Below are 24,785 nucleotides of genomic sequence, written 5' to 3' on the forward strand. Positions count from 1 at the left end.
TTTCCAGGTGGTGAAGACCAGAAGGGTTTATGAAGAGCTCTAGAAGGATCTCTCCAAACTGAGAGAATGGTCAGTAAAATGGCAAATGCGTTTCAATATAAGAAAATGTAAAGTAATGCACATTGGGGCAAAAAGAAAAATCAGAACTTTATCGGCTGATGGGTTTTGAGTTCTCCATAATGGATCAGGAAAGAGATCTTGGTGTGCTTGCTGGTGGACAGCTCGAGGAAAATGTCAACACAGTGTGTGGCGGCAGTGAAGAAGGTCAATTCCATGCTAGGGATCATTAAAAAGAGGATTGAAAATAAAACAGCCAACATTATAATGCCATTGTACAAAAGCCACACCTGGAGTATTGCGTACAGTCTGGTCACTGCAGCTCAAAAAAAGACATAGTGAAAATGGAAAAGGTGCAGAAGAGAGCAACTAAAATGATGACTGGGCTGCAGCATCTTCCTTACGAGGAAAGGTGTTTGGAGCTCTTTAGTCTAGAAAAGGGGTGCCTAAGGGGGGAACATGATTGAAACGTATAAAATTATGCAGTGGATGGATAAAGTGGATAGAGGGAAGCTCTTTTTGGTCTCATACAGTACCAGAACCAGGGGACATCCACTTAAATTGAGTGTTGGGAGAGTGAGAACAGAAAATGTTTCTTTACCCAGCGTATTGTCAGTCTGTGGAATTCCCTGCCACGAGATGTGGTGATGGCATCTGGCTTAGATGCCTTTAAAAGGGGATTGGACCGATTCCTGGAGGAAAAGTCCATTGTAGGTTACAAGCCATGATGGGAATGTGCAGTCTCCAGGCTTCAAAGGAAGGTACATCCAAATGCCAGATGCAGGGGAGGAGTATCAGGAGACAGGTAACCACCGGTAGTTGTCTCATGTGCTCCCAGAGGCATCTGGTGGGGCCCCTGTGCGATACAGGAAGCTGGACTAGATGGGCCCTTAGCCTGATCCAGCAGGTCTCTTATGTTCTTATATTTAACCTTGCCATACTTCCAGTGACCTTAATAGGGACTGGACTGCTAAGATGTAGGCACATTTGCATCACAAACACAAAGACATAGAGGTTTTGATCAGAATTACTTGGGTTTGGGGTGAGGTTAAAATCTGCCTCTCATAACAGAGATAACTGTGTGGGTATGCATATGGCTCGCTGTATGTGAATGTGAATATGAGTACACAAATATATACGTGTGTGAACCCATTCACGCCATAAAGTTGCCCACTCTTGCTTCACGAGTTCTCAGATTCAGCTAAAAGGACCTGATCAGAAAAGCTTTCATTTTGAAAGCTGTTGTCAGGCAGAGCAAAAAATTATTGAGGTAATTAATGGATGGAGCACATGACCTGGTATAAAGCAGCTCTTTTAGATTTTACCTGCTCTGATCCTATAGGTTAAGGGTGACATGGTCATACTATTCTGCTGCAAATTACATATAGGAAACATGTTTCTGAAGGTAACATTGTGCTTGCTCTAAAGTACAAGTTTTCCAGACAAGGTACAATAGGGGCAGATTTATTACACTTTTATCTCATCCTGAAACCTAAATGGTTCCTTGGGGCAATTTACAATATTAAATAACACAACAATTAAAATCCAATTTTAAATGGTTACAAATTATCAATAAATGGTTAGCAATTACTCTGAAATACTGGCCTACTAAATCTACAAAGCAACAGAGCACAGCAGAGTCAATAAAACAGGTCAATTTAAAATAATCTGCTTCAGTCTCCCACTGTCTGCTGGTACCTCAACATATCTGATCATTTTCAGAAGATGAGAATGTTTGCTAAGCTTCCCCAGAGAGTGAATTCCATAGAGAGGGTGCTACAAAGCCCTGCTCCTTGTGCCCACCCTACTGTCTCAGACTCCCCATGAGACCTCAGGGTAAGAGGAGGTTGATTGGGGGAGAGAAAACCCTAGTTAACTGGATTTCAGGTGACTGAACAACAGGAGTGGGCAACATGCAGGTGGTCACCCAGGCTGCCCTGTAAGACACTCAGGGGAAATGTTTTAACAATCGGGAGCCATTTCTCCCTGACCTGTTTGGGGCCTAAGAGGCCTTTCTTTCCTAATCAGAAATAAAAAGAACCCACTTCTGGCTCTTGGGGGGGGGGGCAGATAATGGTCTATCCCTGCTTTCAAGATTAAAAGCAACACTGTGTTATATGCAGTGTTTTTGTAGTAGCATAATGCAAACCTTTTGGTTCATTTCCATAATAAACTGTGCAGATGTATTTCTAGCTAACCAAAGTTTCTGGGCAGCCTTTGTAGGTAGCTTCTCGTGTTAGGGTGTTGCAGTACTTCAGCATGGATATTGCAAAGGCTAGGATCTGTGACAAGGATGCCCTTCTTTAAGAGTGGCTACAACTAATGAACCAGCTTAAGCAAATAAAAAGCAACTTTGAGCCATGGGTGACAGGTCCCTTCAGACAACTACCTGCACAGACGTTGAAAGAGAACTAATTTTATCAATACCCTGGTGACATCTCATTCTAAATCTCCAAGCCACTTCTCCCAGGGACTAAAAAGTGCAAAGCTGAAAAAATAGGGGAAAAACCAAAGCTTATAGAATTCCAAGTGCCAAAGAATGAAGCAGGTATCCCCGAGTTTCACTTTCTGGGAGCTAACTGATGGTTAAAGGTGAAACAGCTGAAAAGCAGCATTTCCAAATATTACCATACACCTGACTCCCTCCCTCCTTGAAAAAAAGACCTTATTAATATTTGAAACTAAAAAGGTCAATTGAAGGGATAAAGAAAAGGCTGTGTGGCCCCCAAGATAACACAAATGCAAGAGTGTCTGATACATTTTATTAGACCACAGAAAAAAAAACCCAACCAAACAAACAAAAAACTCAGCAAGCTTTAGTGGATGAAATCCACTTCCTCAGACTAAGCACACCTGCTTCATAGATATTGCAGGAAAATTGTAGACCTCATTGAAGGGAGTAATAGATGCTGCTAATTTAAAACCTGGATCATAGTTCTCATAATAAGTGCTCTTTGGAAATGTATTCAACTTTGTATAAAATAGTTAAATTATCTATAATATTTACATATGTCTCTTGGATACTGGAGATATGTTTCTTGGAGAAATATCTGCTGGATATAGTTCTAATACTCACGTTCATGTGAAGATGTACTCTGTTAAGGTCTTGCTGTTTCTAACAGCTAAGAAACCTCTCCAAGATTTCAAGTTACTCACTGAGAAAATGAACATTCTCAGTCAAATATTTCCCATACGATGTGACATGAAAACTTTCATGTCTAGGACTATATGACAATGCCAGAGTGCTACTTGAAAAAAGAAATGTATATACAGTAAGTAATTCTCCCCTTGGTGGGCAAATTACAGTAGGAATGTCAATAGTATTATGGGAATGCAAACAAGAGGTGGTTTTGTGTCATCTACTCTTGACCTGTCCAGATGTTACGACAGTGGTAGGCAGCCTTTTATACACTGCTCACTTTTATGTATTTTCCTTAATGCATGTGAATTATCTTTGGGTAGTGTTATGTGGTTACAGTTACCCAGAGGAAAACACAACAGTTAACTCTTGTACCCATCAATAGGTTATGCCTTTATGAAAATCCTCCTAAGCCCCTAGGGCTGGCTGCTGTTAGAAAAAGAATATTGGAGGTTAAATACTATTAGCTTAAATCAATTAGATTGTTCTCGGCAGCTATCTTAACAAACCACTATTATAGTTCTACAGTGGACTTATATTCCAGGATGCTAATCAAAGGTTTTCCTGACTAGTACTGAACTGATTTCTAGTAAGAAAGAAAAGCAAAATTGATATTTGTTCATTTCCTGACAGCTAACTGGAGAATCACAGACATGTTTTTCACTTGACTTATATATATATGACTCTGCCTAGATGACGCAATGCTTCCAAACAGTAATATGAAAGTCAGACCTTTTAAAAAAGAAGTCTGTCAAAAAAGGGAACAGCTGAAATATAAAAGCTGACAACTAGGGGGTTCCTTTTCTGTTGACAGAAAATAGGCGGCAAAGTCCTACTTTGAAACTGGCAGTCCTTCCCCACTTTAAGAGAGACTGACTGCCTAGACTGAGGATTATTCATCGGACACAAAATGAACCCCAAGCCAAATTTTATGAGAAGATCCTTCCAAGTATGAAGTATGCCACACACATTCCACTCAGATTTTGCATACTAACTGATACGGCACACAGTAATTACTAACTTATACAGAGCTCGTGATGGAAGGGGAATATATTTGGCCTCTACACAGAGGAGAAAGAAAACAACAAAGGCATCTTAGGTGAATCTGAACAATGCATTTTATTTGGAAGCTGTGCTCTGTTATATAATGGCACTACTGCTGTTGCTGATAATAATGGATTATGCAAGGGACTGAGTCTTGTATGCTATTATATTCAATTGGAGCTGAGGCTGCCATACCAGTTTCCAAAAGCTGCCAGTGCTTTGCAGGCTTGCACTTGCAAACAGTGCCAGCCTAGCGGAGCTAAGATTCACAGGGTAACCCCTTGCTACTGAGATGATTTCTTTATTTTATTCATCTCACTGTTATAAAGAGCAAACGTCATTTGTTCCTTGTATCTGAGATCTGTCACAGACATTAAGGTCTCAGGAAATATCAGTGAGCCCACATTGTGCTATTTCTTCCTATCCTCCAGCATCTATCAGGTGGGCCCAACTGTAGGAGTGGCTGGGAGTTAATAAGTCATTTTATACTTTTCATGCTTTGGAAACCTCAACTGATTGATGAGGCTTGTAGTCACTGATTTCTGGATCTAGGCTCTGCAACTATCAGCACCTAAACGTGATGACACAAGAGCGACTTAGATTTCCTGTATCATTGGAGGGCTCACCTGGCTGAGATAATGGAGTTTTGTGCTTAGTCTTTCCCTCAGTTTCAGTTTCTGGCAAATGGTATCCGCAATGGTTAGGGTGACACAAATCAAGAGTGTGGTTCTGAGCGAGGAGGTTTATTAACACGTTTCTCTAAGCAACTTCCCTATTGGTCTTGCTTGGTAGAGGCACATACACAGGTTGTATATACACAAGTTCTTCCTTTTGAACAAACACTGCAGGTTGGTGAGGAAACTGGTAAGGTGGAAAATATTAACACTGCCTCCCTCCCCCACTCCAACACACACAGAGTACCAAAGTCCTGGTTTAGTTAGATTCCCTCTCTGTTCTTTCAAGAATTTGCCATAATGGAAAAAGACAAGTAATCCAATCATGGATTTCCACTGCCTTCTCCAGTGACTGATGGTGAAGGAGGGAAGAGGATGCATGGGAATCAAAATAGATTCCTCAGCCTCTGTATCTCCACATGTTTGAAGTAAAACTTCTCTTTCCTCTGACCAATGGCTAAGTGATATCTGGAGCAGGAGAGAGCTGCAGGCTGAAATATCTGCTCGATTTAGGTTAAGACTCCTCCAGGGATGATATTCAGCATGATACCCTCTCCACTGACTTTTAAAATTACTTGTATGGAAGTAAAAGTCATATGGAGAAATAACATACCATTTGGAAACACTGACAGAAAAAAAAGCTGATTTTTTTTCTATCTACTTCAATAAGCAGAGGGTAGATAGGTAGGTTCTTAATGATCCTGCTAGTCCCAGTGTATCATACAGATCATCACTGAGCGCCACGATGTAAAGACCAGTGCTGGTCCCCACATGTGCCCGACAGTCACAAAAACTTCAGAAAAATAAAAAATAAAGATGACAAAAACTGCTATATTTTAATGTGAGCTTTCCTGGATGATGTCTGAGGAAGTAGACATGTCCACAAAAGCTCATATTAAAATATAGCAGTTGGTCTTTAAGGGGCAACAATGTTTTTGTCTTCTTTATCTTTCTGAAGTTTTTTCCTGCTACACTAGCACAGACTAACACTGGCAGTCCTAGCCTTCCATCAATATGCAACTCCCATCATGCTATATAGAACAAGCTAGAAAAATTTCCATAACTTTGTATTTCACAAGCCAAGCTTCCAATGTGACCACAAGTGACAGCAAGCATGGCCATTTCAAGCACTTTTCCAAGAAAGCAGATTTGTTTTGGAAGTAACAGTTCCTGGGCTACAGATCAAAAGAGCAAAATGTAACTCTCAGGCATTTCTTTGGGTTATTTAATAGGCTCTCTAACCACTGGGATTACAGAATGATGTGCAAAAATGAAAACTCCCAGGACAAGAGCTATTATTGTTCCAAATATATTGTAAATTTAAAGTAAATATGAAAATAATTTTCATATGCCTATCTAACAAATGCCAAAATGGGCTGATAAATATCTGCATAGAATCTTTATCTGTCTCTGCAGAAACACAACAACAACAAAAAAAACCCCCAAATTAAACCCAATCAATCCAATGCCCACTCCATTTGAATACTATCTTTAAAGCTATTTTTTAAAATTCTTAAAAATAAAGAAGGGGAGACTAGAATCAGGCCCATGTGATACTGTGATAATGATTTAAATATCTGAAATCACATTTTTAAAGGGGGGGGAATCCTGTCCACAGATTTACAGTTGGTCACAGTGAACAAAGATATGTCTTATGATTGTGTTCACAGCAGCAATTTTCTCTTGCATCACAGGGCTGGCATTTGTGGCCTGATCCTGTTTCCACGTCTGTCACTGGCAAAGCTCCACGTATCTTGACAGGAAGCCAAAAAGAACTTCTTCAGTGTCAATTCGCCTTCCCTCCCTCACCCACTGCTACCCTCCCTTTTTCTAGCACTATCTCTTGTGTGGAAGTATACACCACCTGAGGCTACCAGTCAAATCTCAACTTCAAGCGAAACACAACAGATAACTCAGCTCCAGTCAATTCAGCTGCTGTAAAAACTAAGCTGGCAAACGCAAGCCATTTGGAGAGGGAAACCAAAAGAAGGCACCTGCACCAAAACATCCTGCCTCATTATGAAACCAGCGTGGAGGCTGCCATGTGAATCAAATGCATAGCTGCAATCTGACGCCTGATGGCTTACTTTGGCAGCAACAGTCAAACTACAATTGCAAGCAGCGGCAGGCATACTTACGATACCAATACACAGAATGCTGTTTGTCCAATTGTGACCCATACATAATACAGGAAGAAATCCTATTGCTTAGCAGGGTATGTCACACTAGAGCAGGCCCACTGAATCAGTGGGGATTTGATAAGTCAACGCCTATGTAAGTACCACTGATTCAATGGCCCTACTCTAGTTGTGACTCACAAAACTAAAGTAAGTCAAAACTACAGTTAGCCCATTTGATACCATATAGCCACAAGATTTCAACCATGGTTTTAACTGGCACTCACAAGGTTGCTATAATAACCCTAAATGAACAACAGTTCCCTTCATTTTATAAATGTGACTACATGCAGCAGTGTATCTATGCCACAGGGACATTCAGACAAAAATCCTACTGAGTCTTTCGAAACTGGGGGGAGGGAGAGGAGGCAGCAGGGGATGGAGTCACAGACAAGATGGAGTTCTCTGCCTCATTGTAGGCACTCGGGGGACTCTAGAACGGGAGAAGATGGACTAAAAGGGTGCTGTGGAACTGTCCTGACCTTGACACATGCCACAGAAAAACTCCTGCTTTGTAATTTAAGTCAAAAAGCAGAAATATTTCATTTGCATCTCACAAATGTGGATATATTCAATTGCCATATTCCCAACATTTATACTGCAATTACTACCAAAGCTTCAAGGACTATGGCCACATAATATACTTTACCAATAATAATGGTAGCATGTATGCCTAAGTAAAAACATTTTAAAAACTGTTCATCTGAAGGCTAAGGATGGAGAAGATCCAGAGATGAGCAACAAAATGAGAGCAGAGGAAAAACCCCAAATCAGCCATGTAACTAGCACTAAATGTGAAATAAAAACAACTTACAACTAAATTGAACTGTTCTGTGCCCATCTTGCTATGACATTAAACAACTACAACTCTAGTTCTGCTGCCTGTCCAAAAATAGACAATGCTAGCTTATGCAGAGGAATCAGAAGATGCAGAGGTCCTTGTTGTCGTCAGATGCTGCCATGGTGCCTCTGACGTATGGCAAACCTATGAATGGGTGACCTCCAAAACATCCTATTCTCAACAGCCCTTTCTCAGGTCCTGCAAACATAATGCTGTGGCTTCCTTTGGGGAGTCATTTCATCTCAGATTTAGTCTTCCTCTTTTCCTGATGCCTTCAAACTTTCCTAGCATTATTGTCTTTTCCAGATAATCCTGCCTTTTTCATCATGTGCCGAAAATGGGAATATAACAGTGTGGATGATCTTGTTCTTATTCTCCAGTGACACATCCTTTCACTTGATTATCTCTTCTAATTTCTTCATTGCTGCCCTTCTGAGTTTCAAGTATTCTTCTGATTTCTTGGATGTAGTTTCCATTTGGACTGATGGTTGAATCAAGGTATGCAAAATCGTTCATTATTTCAATTTCTTCACTATCAACACTAAACTTGTGTAGTTCTGTAATCATTATTTCTGTCTTAATGGTCAACTGTTGTCTTGTGTTGACACTTTCCTCTTTTACCCTCAATAAAAGTCATTTCGGGTCATTACTACTTTCTGCTAGTAAGGTGGTATCATAAGAACAAAAGAAAAGCCCTGCTGGATCAGGCCAAAGGCCCATCTAGTCCAGCTTCCTGTATCTCACAGGGGCCCCACCAGATGCCTCTGGGAGCATATGAGACAACTAGATACCTGTCTCCTGATATCCCTCCCCTGCATCTGGCATTTGGAGGTACCTTCCTCTAAGCCTGGAGATTGTACCAGATGTATCATCTCCATGCCTTAAATTACTGATGTTTCTTCCACCAATTTCCACTCCTCCTTCCTCTGAATCTATAGCTTTCTATATGATATATTCTGCATACAGACTGAACACAAAAGGAGATAAAATGCAGCTTTGTCTGATTCTTTTGTTTATAGGGAACCATTCTGTCACTCCATATTCTGTCTCAACAGAAGCTTCTTGTCCACAATACTGGTTACACATCAGAACTATCAAGCACTGAGGCATGCTCATTTATTTGAGAATAACCCATAGTTTCTCATGATCCACACAGCTAAAGTCTTTGCTGTAGTCTATAAAGCACAGACTAATCTTCTGAAACTCTTTGGTGCACTTCAGTAGCCAGCGGATATTTGCATTATGATCTCGAGTGCTTCTCCCTGTTCTGAATCCAGCTTGTAGACTGCTACTGGTAGACTGCCCTACCATTTAAGTGTTAAGTCTCGGACTCGAATCTAGTTCGTTGTTTCAACCAGAGCAGATGTGTTGAATCACTGATTTACTTTTGACTCACCATCCATCAACTGATTCAGTGGGTCTACTCCAGCTGACACTAGCAGTCAGATTTCAGCCCATTTTCAAATTTCAACAACGGATAGTAAGTGAAGAAAAAAAAGCCACCATGAAATGGTTCTCCTCAAAAATGGAAAAACAAAAGAAAACACAAGCAGAATGTTTTGAAAAAGAGAGTAATGTATATGATCAAATTAAACTACTGTGTTGAAGTAAAAGAAGGAAAGATCTAAAAACTGTCTGACAGGATAAAATCTAAAATGTATCTAAGTTCTGCTGTCTGTTCCAAATGTAGCCAGCCAGATGCCCCCTGGTCTTCACACACAAGCCTTAATAGAATGCCCTTTCTCAGTTGCTTTCCCTCAGTACCTGATGTTCAAAGGAACACTGACTCTGTTCTATTTACATATACTGACTTTGTTCCATGACTAAACACTGACAGGCTGATCCTGCAACAACCTGTCAGTCCCTTTCAAAGGCCAAGCTACTGGTCATCACCCTTCTTGTAGCAGAGAATTCATGAATTCATTGTAGAAATTAAGAAAAGTACAAGGTCGGACTTCATCTGCTGAGTTTTGGAACAGATGGTATCTTACTAACTCTGACAGATTGTAATCTTTATTTTAAAAGGTTAAAGTATGCATTTATAGACATTCCCTGCCATTTATATAACATTTGTGTATTTACTGAACTTTGTGCAATCTTTCAATATATTTTTATGTGAGTGAGAGGGTCTATATGATATTGCAGCAAACATTTTATTTATTTATTTATTTATTTATTTAACTTATATGCCGCCCACTCTACCCAAAGGTCTCTCTCTGGGTGGCTTACAACAATTAAAATTAAATTAAAATACAATAAAAGAGAAAATGATTAAAAATACAATTAAAATTGCCATCAGGACCCACAGTTGATGTTATTTCAATTAAAAGCCTTCTGGAACAGGAAGGTTTTGACCTGGCGCCGATATGTCATCAATGTCGGCGCCAGACGAATTTCAGTTGGGAGGGCATTTCATAGTCTGGGGGCAGTTGCCGAAAAGGCCCTTTGTCTACAAGCTGTCCCTCTTACCTCCTTGAGGGATGGCTCTTTTAAAAGGGCCCCCTGGCTAGATCTTAACCGCCGGGTAGGCTCATATGGAAGGAGGTGGTCCTTCAGGAACCCTAGCTGTAGTTCAAGCCACTGTCTGGGAACCAATGTCCGGTGAATGACGTCATGTACACACATGTGGTCTTTTTGTCTCCTACTTTTCTCATGGTAATCTCTGGAAACCCCACCCCCATCAAAGTCTGGATGAGCTTGTTATCAAGAGGAAATATCAGATGAACATAGAAGTGCTTTGCATGGTTCCATAGATGTCTCCGGAACTCGCCATCATTTTTAATTATTATAATATCTACTAATAATATCTAGAAGATTTATAGAATTGTATATGGCGTGGGAATTCAAGATAATATCTGAATACTGTTTTAAATAGGTTTTGTTGGTTGGTTCTTCTCTGATGATTACAATCTTGCCAGGAATGTATTTGCATATGCAAACAGAAATACTAATTTAAATCAACCTTGCTGCCAGTTCCCACATCTAACAATTACTCTAAACTGCTGCACTGTTTTACTGTTATAGACTTAGGGGAAATCCAAAGTCTGCCACTGCTTGTTTGTTTATTAGTTGCATTTCTATCCTACCTTTTTTCCACTGAGCTCAAGACAGCATACATGCTTTGCTTTTAAAACACATTTTATCTAGCTGCTGAATGTATTCAGAAATAGGAACTCTAAATTGGTCAGCATACAAGAACTGATTAAGCTCTCATGAAACATGCTGGTGGGGACAAGCACCATTCCAGGAAGTTTTTGTGGCTACTTCTGCAAGCTCTGTACTGCCTTCACTTTTGCAGATACTGTCTGTGTTATTTTGCAGATATTGTTGGTGTTACTGGCAATATTTTCTCAAATGAGACATTCTGAGGTAGTCCTAATTAAATCTCTTTCTGTCCGCATCCATGCAACATAGCTCATAAATTAAATAAAAAGCTGAAGGGAATAGATGTGTTCCAATTGCCATAACATTTATCAGAATTTTTTGTAGCTTTTCCTATTAGAAATTCTGTTTCGTATTCCATCCCACATGTATACAGATACCTTCCTACAGACGGGGATAACCTAAAGACCCCAAATTTATCAATCACAAAGATCCCATGTCAGAAGAATCACTGTTGGTTTTCTGCAACAGACTAGATCAGTGGTCCCCAACCTTTTATTATTATTATTTATTTGATTTATACCCCACCTATCTGGACTACCAGAACACTCTAGGCGGCTTTTCCCAACCGTGGACCGGTTGGGGAGGGTGGAACACTTACTGGGGGGGGGGCGTGGCACACTTGTGCAGGGGGCATGGCACACTCGCAGAGATGCGGCATGCCTGCAGGGGGACAAGAGTTCTGTCTTGCACTCAAGGGGGGGGGCAAGAGTTGTGTGTCTGCGACCCAGGCTCCTGCATAGACTGTGAACTGCTGCCGGGTCATGGACTGGAAGTTGGGAACCCCTGGACATCTTGTGGCTGAACTGAGCAAAATTATAGGTATCTGCAGTAGGATGATGTCTGCAGTGTGATGAAATGACATTCTTGATATGCCTGTTCAATTAATGACAGCAAAACCATTTCTAAGCTGTTTCAAAGCTACAGCTGTTCTGGCACAATGTATATGAATATTGAGTTTAGGTTTACAGAGGGATGAAAAAGGCTGTGTTTGTTTCACCCCTCTCAAAAACAAAACCAAGTACTATTTGCCTTAACCAGCTTGGTAAATTTAGAATAGCCTTTATTCAAATCTAAGCTTTAAAATGACCTCCCAGATGCTGCTTTATACAGTGTGATGAAATTTTTCTAAAGCTTTTGTCTACATCTGATGAGGGCATCACAAACATGATCCTGAGCTCTTCTTTTCTCTCTGCTAAAAAAAGGGTGCATCATCACTGACAGGTATGAAGGCAAACATTTTTCAGCATGCATATCTTTTAGGTCCTTAAATTTCAACTTCAGAAGTTTCAGCAGAAAAGAATGTGGTCCAGACAGTCCTAAAGAAACCTTAACCACGTGATGACTTCTGAGGAAGTTCCAAACCCACAAACACAACTGACTGAAAACTCTGCCAAGCAGCCAGATGCTCCTTCTGGAGAAAATATTACATAGCTTTGAGTCTCAATTTCTGTGTTCTTGATTCAAAAAACACAAACTACATTTACAAGATGTGGACTCAACAACTGTCTGCTTTTAACTGTTGTTGCTTAGGATATCTATTGAGTACATGTTTATTTCAAAAAATTAGATTCTTTTTTGTAAGGTGCTCTTGCTAATAAGTACAGCAACTTAATTTACATATAAAGCTAAAAGCACTGAACAGTAAAAGATTGCTTGGCAGCAGCTTAACCTCTGATCCTTGACAAAGCTACAAGTAAAGCAAAACAGAAATAAAGAGTAAAAAAAGAGAGGAAAAAAGTGGCAGACAAACTTTTATTATCTTTTTCAATGTGAGCTTTCATGGATGAGTCCATTTCATCAGACATAAAAGCTCATATTAAAAAACATAAAATTATCCTTTAAGGAGCCACCATGTTTTTATCTTCTTTTTTACTTTTTTTTCCTATTTTGCCCTGACAAAACTAGGGACACCTGCCAAAAAGCCATCATAGCCTCATAGGCATCCTTCAGTCTCGAGAGACTATGGTGACATGCTCTGAACTGAGGAGTGTCCTCTCCAGAGCATGAAGCCCGGGTAAGGTAATATAGAGGATAGGCTGTTACCCAACCAGCAGATCCCCCCTCTCCACATTGCTGAAATGGTCCAATGGAAAGGCAAGAGCCAATACAACTGGTTCCAGCAATGTCGCAGGAGTTGGCAGAATGACACGAGCTGCCTTCGGGACTCCATCTCCGGATTTTGCCTTTAGGTTAACTCCTGAAGCCTCTTCCATGAGTGGATATAGCCACAAGGCAGTGGAGGTTTGAAATTGGAGTTTTCCTTCTCCTAGATGGGCTGCCTTCCATGGCTGACAAGCCCCACCTACCCGGCTAAAAGCCAATGCAACAGCTAATAAACAGTGGCAATGAACTAGATGCCACTACCTAAATGTCCCAATATACAATGGGGCAACACTTTCAAAAATCCCATTCAACCTCTTAATTACCAACCAATCTCTTGCCTTAGTAAGCGGAAGCATTATTTCAGCTGTAAGCAAACAAGTAAAAGAGCCAATCAACCAATCACAAATTGGAATAAGAAGAATAGTTTGCTTAACTGTAGTTACGTTTCCTCCAAGTGGTCATCTGTGAAGGCACACAAATGGGTATTGCCCATCCTTGAGAGGAAGATGGGAAGTTAGTGTGAGTTGTCAGATGACCCCTCAAAGAACTACGGTTACAGGTACACAGCCTGTTTTTCTTTGTGGTCCCTATGACTCAACACATATGAGAGATCAGCACGCTCACTTGAAAGGAAAAAGGAAGGGATGACACATCAGGACAAAGAGGTCATAACGGTTCTTCTGAACCATCCTCTCGCAATCTGTTTGACAAACAAGTCAAAGTGTTTGACTAGGTGCCCACACAGCAGATTTTGGACACCAGTACTCTTCTTAAGAAGGCTACAGAAGAACCTGTCATCTTGCAGACTGACAGCTCCAACAAGAAGCAGCAATTTGGCTAACTGCTAACAGAGAGTAAGAGCAGATACCACCTACTTAGAAAAATGTTGTATCAAAATAGGATGGTCTGTCATTCATAATGATCAGATAAAAAAGAAGTTTAATGAAAACTCTTGTGTTTTGTCAAGCCAGTGCCTAACACCCGAAGGATATAAAGTCCTTTCTAAAAGTAAAGAAGGCTAAATTAAGTTGAGGTCTTGAGACACAGAAGCTCTAACAGTATCACCTCATCTTTTTTTTTTTTTAATAGAACAAGTAAGAGAAGTCATACCTTAGAGTGCCTAATTCTCTGGACCTCAGAGACAAGGTGACTACAAACAGGTAAGCCACCTTGAGGTTAAGTAAATATAGGTCAGCTATTTCTAAAGGTGCTAAAGTTTTCCTTGTGTCAACTGCAGAAACACAAGGAAAAGGCTCCAAGGAGGAATTAGGATTCTTTGAAGGAAGAAATTATCTTTCAGCCTTTTCAGGAAGTGATGGATGAGTAGATTCATGACCAAAAGAGCTTCTGAGTGGTAATGCCAGAAATACTGAAAGAGCTGCCAGATATACTTTCAATGAACTGTACACCATCCCTCAGGTGGGCAACGAGTTATATTACATCCAATGTGAATGTAGCGTCTCATGTGTGGAGAGTAGGTCAGCTTTTCTTAGGCCGCCCATGTCTGGGGAAAAATAATGGAGGAAAAGCAAAGTGCGCTCTGCAAAATTCTCTGGGCTGTTTACAAGTTAATTACACATTGTCTCCTCCCCCTAGTGAGCTGGGTACTCATTTTACCGACCTCAGAAGGATAGAAGGCTGAGTCAACCTTGAGCTGGCTACCTGAGATGAACTCAGGGTCATGAGCACAGTGTTGGCTGCAGTACAGCAGTTTAACCACTGCACCACGAGTCTCGCTATGAGGAACCATTGTTGTGAAGATTTTATGTATAGGTGCACATTAGAAATGGCTGCAGCCATGTACAGAATTAAAATTTGAACTTGGTAAGTTGAAATTGAAGTAGTTCTAACCATCATGGCTATCAGGTACGGCAATACAACACTCTGTCTTCAGGGAGAAAACTCAAACCACAATGACATCCAATATTACTGTTATGACCAGAATGTTTTTGAGTTTATACCAGGTTTGATTTTTGTGGCTGGCTGCACACCAAGTTCCTGAAGGACAGCCAAGTTCATTTGTAGATTCTTTAAACAACAAGTCTGGGAAGAACCTAGCAGGAGCCAGTCTATTTATAAAGGGACTGAGTCTTTGTATTCTGAAACAGTGGCTACCATAGTCATGGACTTTATGTATACTCCCAGTGCTGCTAAAAGCCCAAAGAGCAAGGATCTTGCATTGGTATGACTGGTTGTTTAGAATGACTCTGAGGAATTTTCTGTAGAAAGGAAAGCTATAGAGGTGTGGAAGTCAATGTTGTGGAGATGGATAACCATGAACCAACTGCCCCTGCTGGAAAAAAAAGATATGATAGATAACATGGCTATTATTTGTAACTTCTATGTGTGCAGGAGTTGATATCCTTAAGATAAGTGACCCCCATCCTTTTGTGGAACTGCATGATTTTGAGAATAGCACCTGTTGCTCTGCTCTTCTGGTGGACCTGAGAATTTGAAAGAATGATGAGGACGTAAACCTTGGATTCCAAAAACATTCTGTGCAGGTAAGGGAATTTCCATATGTGTGAGTCACAGAGAATTTCAAGGATTAGAAAGAATAGCAGTGGAAGTAGGGGTGGTTGATTTAGGATACCAGTCACTGTAATATCCCGAAAGACTTGAGATCCCATACTTTCGATTTTAGATATTCACTGTCACAGGCCCAAGATAACCACACCATACAAATTGAACAGGTTGCAAAATGAATGCTTTGCTCAACACCACTAAGAAAAGACATGGGGTTTGCACTGCTCAAATTATACATATGAAGAGAGAAATGCAGTAAAATGGATGATGTCCTCCCTCCTTTTGTTTCCCCTTTCCTGACTTTGATTTCACTCTGCCACCACAGGCAGGGCATGCTCTATGTTAAACTTCCTTCTTATCAAGATCAAGGAGCCTCTAAGAGAAATAAGAGAAGTAATGATACTGGGATATCCATGTTTTGTACATCTGTAGAAATGCAGTACATCCGATAAAGTTTATTGATGTTGGAAGCAAGACAGCCTAGGGTGTTGGTGTTTCAGTTCAAGCCCCAAACGCTTTGATCTCACCACCCACAACACCACCAATCCCTCCTCTTCCTTAAAAAAGCTACTCGGAGCACCAAGATTTTAACAACTTGCAGAAAAAAATCATACGATACTGTACTTCTGTTAGTAATAGCTAGTTTTCTAAGACCTTGGCAGGAACATGTACCTGGGTAAAGGTCCTTCTCAATAAGTTTCATCTGGAGATGGAAGATCTGTTCCTGGAGTTTGCAGATGGAGTGTTTCATTTTCTCTCGCCGTGTGACCATGTAACAAAGATTTCTAACCTGCAAAAGAGAGCAAGAGTTTCAATTTCACAACAAATTGTCAAGAAACTCAATGGTTGCTCAGCTCTCTCGTTTGCTGCCTTATTGTCTCTCTGCTTATCTCTGCCCTGTTGTTTAACTTTGTTATGTTTTCCCAATGTGCATCTGATTCTTCTAGGTGTGTAGTTCAGAGGCACTTTGTATAACATTTTTTTTAAAAAAAAACAGGCTAGAAGCCACAAATGCCCTGTCATGTTGACAGTTTTGACTATGACCTGAAATAGAGTAATGCTAAGAAGGCCATAAATTTTTATTTGAATATCAACAAATGCTGTTTGGTGCCTACTTCATAAGCTTCTATATTTCAAAGCAGCAACTGCTCACAAACAGATGATGCCCCAAATATGTTGCCTCATGCTCCTTATGGTGTTTGAAACCCTCCATGCTGCATATCCACAACCTATAATGTTCTTCTCTATGTGGCAGCTGGAACTCTGGTGGAAAGATGATGGCAGATGTGATGTATACATTTTATATCAAAAGAAATGCTGTTGGGCATTAAACGGTGTTCTCATATTCAAACGTATGTTTTAAAACAGAAGTGCTGAAAGTGAGCAAGGAAAGATATTCAAACATATAAACTCTGACACCAGGAGCCTCGTGGCCTAGTGGCTACATTGCACTAATGCAGTCAAAATCTCTGCTCACAACCTATGTTCAATCCCAACATACTCAGGCCGCCAATTCAAAGGCTGACTCAGCCTCTTATCCTTCCAAATTGAGTACCCTGCTCGCTGGGGAGGAGGGAATGTGTCGCCTACATAATTAAATTGCAAACTACCCAGAGAGTGCTTTGGGCCGGTATATAAAGCAGCACACTTTGCTTGGCCTGTGAATGGAGACCCCTGTTCAAATCTTCACTTGTTCAGCATGAAGATGAGAAGAGGCTTTACAAGCATATTTGACTGAATGTACTTAGGAACTTTGGCAAAAACACGAGCTCCTGTTTGCGCTAAACTTCAGATGCACGTTCAATTGAATACATGAGAGGTATAAAGAGTGTGTGATGGGGTGCGGACAAGGCTTCCATGTGCCCTCCTGTTACACATTTTAGCCCCTGTGTGCTCACAAAAAAAAGGTCTGGAAAGGATTTATGTGTTTTCTCCAGGGCACCTTTGTACTTTATTGTAACTTTAAGCAGAGGAAAGATTGAATGACTTCTACACAGAACGTATTTCACAACCCATATCTCATTTTTTTTCTAGCCATGGTTTCTGGACGTAGTTCACTGTGCCCATTCTAAAAGGGACAAACCACCCTAGTACATTCTCCTGTGCAAGTTCCACTGGAACAACTGAGGATTGTGCAAGAGAACTTTGCAATGGAGTCTTCTCAAGGAAATGGAATCTGAGAAACTGTCAGCAATCTTTCCAAATTTCTGCACGTGGAACATTGCTCTATACACATTAGAAAAATCTATCCTACTCTGCTAATGTATATTACACATTGGAGTGAGTAACAACACTACTGTACAGAATCTCATGATAAAACAAGCAACATAAAACACAATACAAGTATCACAATACAAGTATCTGCTTGGCAAGGCAGGTTTTTCAGAAATCTCATTATCAAACAGCAGACAGCAAGGGGACCCAGAATTTAATACAGTGATTTTTTAAAAAAAAACTACATTTGTCAGAATCTCCTAGCTATTGTGGATTCCTTGCAATTCTGCCTATGAGACTCTGGGAACGGTACCCCACTTTTTCAACCTGTGCCAGGAAATTCCTCAATGATATTCCACCAGGGTGTGGTTTGAGAAGGCTTGTTTTTTTCTTGTTCCAAATTATTCCCTTCCATCACAGCTGGAATGCAAATAAAGGACTCTATGCCAGTTTTTAATAATAATTACATGTTATCAAATCAATTCTGGCTTATGGCAGCATTTTCCAGGGTTTTCCAGGTATAGAGCATTCAGAAATTGCTGATTATTCCCTCTTTTTGAGAGTGCTCTGGAACTGTGCACATCAGGTCACATAATCAGGCTCTTCTTCTACAAGGCACAGTAAGGAATCAGACTCCCAAGATTCTGGGAGCCCCACCTCACTGAGGCTTGACTAAATCTTTTAACACAATTCTTAATCAGGAAAATTCCTTTCTCATATAACTGCTTTTCTCTCCAGACTGGTTTTCCTCAGATCCAGCCTTCAACTTGAAATAAGTAGCTCAGAATCTCAAGGCATCCCTCCATCTCAGGATGAAGATGTTTAATGATAACTCTCTAGAAGAAAAATACCATATCTCCCCCAAGAAGCATGACTGTCAGAAGTACGCTAGGACCATGCAGACAAAAAATATGGTTTGGGCAGTGAGGATAATTACATAGGGACCATGATGGACCTACAGCCTCCCAGATGTTGGTCTTATAACTGCTGAGCTGGAACGGACCCTAGGGATCATCACGTCTGTAACAGCCACCCTCAAACCTCAAAGAGTGGTTGCTACTTCACTTTAAACTCTGCTGCCACCAACTTATCATTGAAAATCAAGCGAAGGACAAGTGTAACTTTGAAAAACAAAAACTGGTTTATTGATTACAGGAAATAAAAATAGTAAATCACTGGTAAAGAATCAATAAGTCAATCACTGTAAATAAATCACTGGCTCTCACAGACTATTTCACACTGACAGGCTCTCTCACTCACTATAACTAACAATCACTTTAAAGCCTCAGCTCAAACTCTCATCTCTCATCTCTCAATCTGCCCTCACACACTCTTCACCCCCTTTTTATACTAGCTCCTCCCCTTAAGTTCCACCCTCCGTCACACCATTGGCTGATGACTCACAGCCCAGCTGTGACGGACAGGTGATGTTTTGGCTGCCCGTTACAACGTCCAGCCCTTCTCAAGGAGGCAGAGTGTGTGTGGGGGGGGAATCAAACCCCGAACCAATGGCTCTGCAACCAGAGATCTAGATCGCTGAGCTGCTACCAAGAAGACATAACTATTCCCACCATCACTGGTCAGGCTGAGAAGCACTGAGGAGAATAAAAAGTCCAACAATATCTACAGAGCCTTAGATTCCCTAGGCCAGAGTTAGATGGGAAGTTGCGCTGAAAGCGTCCGAGGGCACAAGAATGTCAGAGAAGAGAGGAAATAAGAGGAAGATTGCAATAACCTCCTCTTCAGCTGGGAGTTTACAAAGACCCTTAGCAAGCATTAAGACTCGAAGACCAATCATTTAAAAGATAACTGACCTTACTTCTTTAATCTTTCAGTATTTACTGACAAATTATTTAATAGTAACTGCTGCTCTTCTAAAGAAACATTTCAGTCTGAACCTACTTCTTATTTCATTTCATACTCCCTATGACACCCCTGTGACAGAGGTATCAATAAGAAGGGATGTAAATCCTGACTTGTTTAAATCCTTGCAGGCAAGGACAAGAAGTGGCAACATTTTCCTTCTTTTCAACTTGAGTCAGCAAGGACGAAGATTTCTTGCCTTGCAAGGATGAGTTTGTTTGCATAAATTTTTTTTGTTTGTGTAACATTTTCAATTTTTGTTCAAAATTGTTCAACTACACAACTATGTGAGGTGCCCACAACGAGGATGCCTGCTGTTTTAAGAATCAGGAACACTAGAAGGACTGCATTTTTCCTAACAAGCAGTCAGTCTTTTATGTTCACACAGACCCAAATCCTGTTGCTCACCATAATAAATTGCACTAGAATAGGCCACAAAGAGTCGGACATGACTTAACGACAACAGGCCCACTCAACCAATGGGGATTTGGTCAATCAACGCCTCTGAAAGTTCCTTTGATTCAAATTAGCCTACTCTAACTTCAACTTAAGCTGCAGTTAGAGTAGGCCCAACTGAATCAATGAAACTTAAGGAGGAGCTGATAATCCCCACTGATTGAGTGGGCCTACCCTTGTGCAATTTACTGTGCTAAGCAACAGGACTTTGGCCATTGGATGTGTTCCTTGAAAAGGACAGTAGAGAGATTGTATGCACATTACAGAGACCTAGGGTTTTATGCAAATCACAAAGACCCAGAGACCACTGTAGCACAGTAAAAAATAAGAAGAAACCGCTGGATAGTTCAGTGGTTTAGGTATCTGCCTACAGAGCCAGAGGTTAGTTGTTTCATTCTCAGCTGGGCAGAGAAGCTTGTGAGATTTTAAAACATCTCTCCAAGACAGTATAAATTGATGATAACAAGGAATTTTGTGAGTGTTCTTTCTATCCCTATGACTCAGACACAATGACACCTTTGGCCATGAAGTGAATGTGTGAAAGCTAATCAGCCCTTTGAATTCAGATTTTCAGCAACCAGACCTGAAATCTGAAATTGTCACAACACAATACTTCCAATGGGCAAAACACTTTGACATCACTTAGTGACATTTTCTTTTCCTATAGTCAAGCCATAGCTTTGTGGTAGTGGTCCTTCCACAGTGGGTGTGAACATGCCACTAGGGATGGGAATCAGCTTTAAAATCACAACAGCCATAGGTAGACTTAATACAATTCAAACATACTTGAGTTCAGGTGTTAATGCCTATAAAATAACTCTACTATGAAAGGCTGTAATGCAACTTTATGTCCCATTACTTTTTAAGGAACTCTGGTGCAAGTGGAATTCTACTAAATGGCAAGCAAACTAAAAGGCAAAGACACAGTTTGTCCGAATAACTTCAGACTATGCTGTATGCAATCTAGGGACCTGACTGATTTACAAAGGTCATAAAGGCACATTATCTAAAATATGCTGACACAGTACAGGTAGCAATATTTAAGAAGAAGAAACTGGAGAAGTGCCTGTAATAGCATAAATGACTTTGGTTGCTAAATAATTGCTTTTATGTTCGTAAAACATTTAATTTTTATTTTCCTACACAAAAGAACAAGTAGGAATGAAACACCAAAGACACAACTCGTGATTGAATGCAGATGTTTTACAATGCCAAATATATTCTATCTGGATTTAAACAGTATAAATTTGAAGAAGAATATGATATTTAAATACTAATAAGTTAAGTTTTAAATGGTTATTCCTTGAAGTTTGTACTAATATGATGGTCTTCTTTGTTCTAGTAGAACTCTGCCACAAGATTTTCTACATTCCTGTTCTAAACTCAAGTGTGGTCTTGTTCTAATATTGAGTGTGGTCCTTGAAAGAAGAAACATATTGGCTTGTAGCACCAGATGGTTTAACTCGTAAATAAGATTTCTTCCTGCCATCAACTTTCAATAAAGTATTGAAGTCTGTTAACTTTCTAGGCATAGTATTTTACATCTGCTTTGACTCTGTGAAGTTCCAGAAACTTATGAACTTAACTTGGGTATTAAAACTATCATCGTCTTCTTAGAACTACAGAGCTGGAAGGGACCCTATGGGTCATAAAGTGCAGCCCCCGTCAAGGAGGCCCAGTGGGGAACTGAACTACCAACCTCTGGTTCCGCAGCCAGAGACCCAAACCACTGAGCTATCCAGCAGATTCCAAACTTATATTTTTACTGTACCACAGTGGTAAGTTAAATCATCCTGACATCAATAAAATTGTGCATGTAAAAAAAAAAAAAATCAGCGTCCAAAGTTTTTGACCTCTTTGAAAATCAGAGGGGATGGATAAATGAAAAAATTCCAGGAGCTCACTTCCTTTCCACTTCACATTCTCTTGGTTAAGGATATGAAAGCATTACAGTGGATATAAAATGTTTACACACCCCTGTTAAAATGTCAAGTGTCTGTGATGTAAAAAAATGAGACAAATCATTTCAGAACTTTTTCCACCTTTAATGAGACCTATGAACTGTACAACTCATTGAACAACAAACTGAAATCTTTTAGGTGGAGGGAAGTAAAAATAAAAAACTGAAATAATATGGTTGCATTCCATTGTAAGGGACCTTTTTCTCTCCACCCTTCACATCCTGTAACTTAGTTGAACCACCAAGAGACGGTTACTATTCTTGTGATTCTGTAAAAGTGAATGCATCTTAAAGGTTCTGAAGGATTTGATCTTACATTTCAAGTTACTAACTTCATTTACAGTCCAGATATTTCACCTTTTGCCCCTCTCACACTGTGCCACCTTGCGAGGGGCAAAGGAATGACCTCTTAATATTTACTTTCATAGCTGGGCTGTTCTGCCCGATAAAGAAGCCTTTTGTTTTAAAAACACCACCAGCAGCTTTCTGCCTGGCAGGTGTACAGCAAATGACAATACTTTTGAAATAAACCCAGTCATCCAAAGGTCACTTCTGTCTTGCTACCTTCAGGAGGGCTGCTGTTTTGCCAGTGACTGATGACCCATTGGCAGTTCCCCTCAGTGAAAAGCTTCATTCAGCACAAATACTGTATGGCGGTGGGGCGGGGGAGGGAACATCAGTGGTAAAAGAAAATCTAGTACCAGTTGGTTATCCTATTTCAGATACACAGCCGTTCAGGAGAAAGCAAAGCCAGATGTAGATCAAGGAAGACCAGAAAGAGCTGTTCGAGTGTCAAATTGCTTCCCGACACATCATCGTGCTGCGGCAACAACAGGGGTCTGACAGAACAATCCTGACCTCTAAAGGTCAAGTCCAGTCCTCAAGCTGAAGAGCTGCTCCTTTCTGTCTTCACTTTCCTCCTCCCCAAACCCCCAGAGTAGGGATAAGAAAAATCTCCTCCTAATCTCTGACATGACTTACTGATGGTTTAAGCCTCCTTGGTCCACACACTCAAGAGACCTAGCGTAAGGTAAATATAGACTTAGCAGGCCCATAAATATACTCTCCCTCTTTCAATCTGACTCTATCCTGGTTCATTCATACACTGATTCATGTTTTGCTTCCTTTAAATCAGTGCCACCACAGGCATACCTATGAGCAATGTCTGCAGACGGTATGAAAAGAAAGCTTTAATCGCACAATGACACACTCTCTCGACTCTTTTCCAAGACCCTACCCAAAGTCTACTTGCCGCAAGCCAACATGAAGCTTCCTATTAGAAATTGTTATGGAATCTGGATCTTGTACTTCTGTACAGTTTGCACTTAAAACAAACAACCCAAAAATCAAAATTTCATACCAATTTAACACAGACTTCTGCAAGTGGTGTAGAAAGGATTGGATGTGTATAAAGCTGTTTTTTTAATTGGACTTCTACTCATGAGAACTTTAGCTGTTCAGTATTTGCTCAGCTGAATCCTGGCAAGTCAAGATCAAAACTACAAAATCTGAAGTGTTTTTGGACTATAACTCCCAGGATTCCTTACCTAGGTGGCCAGGAAGCATCATCGAAATAGTTTCTAACAATGGGCAGTCCACATGGCATACACATCAGGATCCAGTTTTTTACACATCCACACCCACACTTAATTGGATGAATGAACCCTAACCTCTGATGTGTACACCACCTGACCAAATGTCTATAAAATAATAAATAAAATAAGCAAATACATACAACCTCTCCTTAGTAATTTTGTCAAGTTAAAAGTGAACGAATTAGGAAGAAAAATTTAATTCTTACTTAAGACAAATAGCACAGTGGCTTCACAGATATTTTCACAATTTTAAATGAAATGAAAAAGCTGTTTTTCCATTATCCACTGACTCCTTTTGGCATCACTGTGTTGCTCTATGATCTGCTGAAAACATCCACATCTTTAAAGAGTCCATCTTCAACATCACATTTGACCTTCTCACATGCTGATTAATCTCTGCTACCAAAATAATAACAGAACTATTGCCTGTCAAAGCTTCCTTCTTGTACTTACAGCTGCCAAGTAATTTGGGTTTATTCTCTCTTTGTTTGTGTGTGTTATGTGCCATCAAGTTGGAACCAACTTACAGTGACCCTAAGAGGACTTTACTGATGAATTAACTTGAGTAGAATATTACATGGACAATGAGCTTCCAGGATCTGAATTGCAAATAACCAGCTAGAGAAATAAGTACTATGGTTTATAAGTGATGTAATTAAGGAGGATGAGCCCTGAGTTCAAACAATTATTATTCTTTGTGAAAGTGCTGTATACTGAGAGATGATGTAGGACCATTTGCTGCAGGCATGTTTGCTTTTTTTGTTACTGTGTGCCAGTGCATGTGATAGAGAACATAATCAAAGAAAGAAGACACAGTGGAGTGCTTTAAAATGGTCACACTGAAAAAAAGCTTCCTGGAGTATCATATTATGCAAATTAATGCAAATCTTGATATTAGTTTACAAATAAGATAAATTAAAAAAATCAATGGAAAATATAATAACTATCTCAGTAAATTTTAATCAGGAAGA

General features: G+C 40.2%; 1 protein-coding gene across 7 annotated transcripts in view; it reads right to left on the bottom strand.

Annotated features, from left to right (window-relative positions):
- Positions 1–24,785, bottom strand: part of JADE2 (jade family PHD finger 2) — a 236,507-nt gene that overhangs the window by 11,644 nt on the left and 200,078 nt on the right. For all 7 annotated transcript variants that reach the window (XM_020794422.3, XM_078385723.1, XM_072990142.2 and 4 more), the window contains exon 10: positions 16,399–16,516. In XM_020794422.3, the coding sequence (XP_020650081.3) occupies positions 16,399–16,516 (118 nt within the window). The remainder of the gene's footprint in view (positions 1–16,398; positions 16,517–24,785) is intronic.

This window comes from Pogona vitticeps, chromosome 2 (genome assembly GCF_051106095.1).
Source record: "Pogona vitticeps strain Pit_001003342236 chromosome 2, PviZW2.1, whole genome shotgun sequence".
Taxonomy (NCBI): Eukaryota; Metazoa; Chordata; class Lepidosauria; order Squamata; family Agamidae; genus Pogona; species Pogona vitticeps.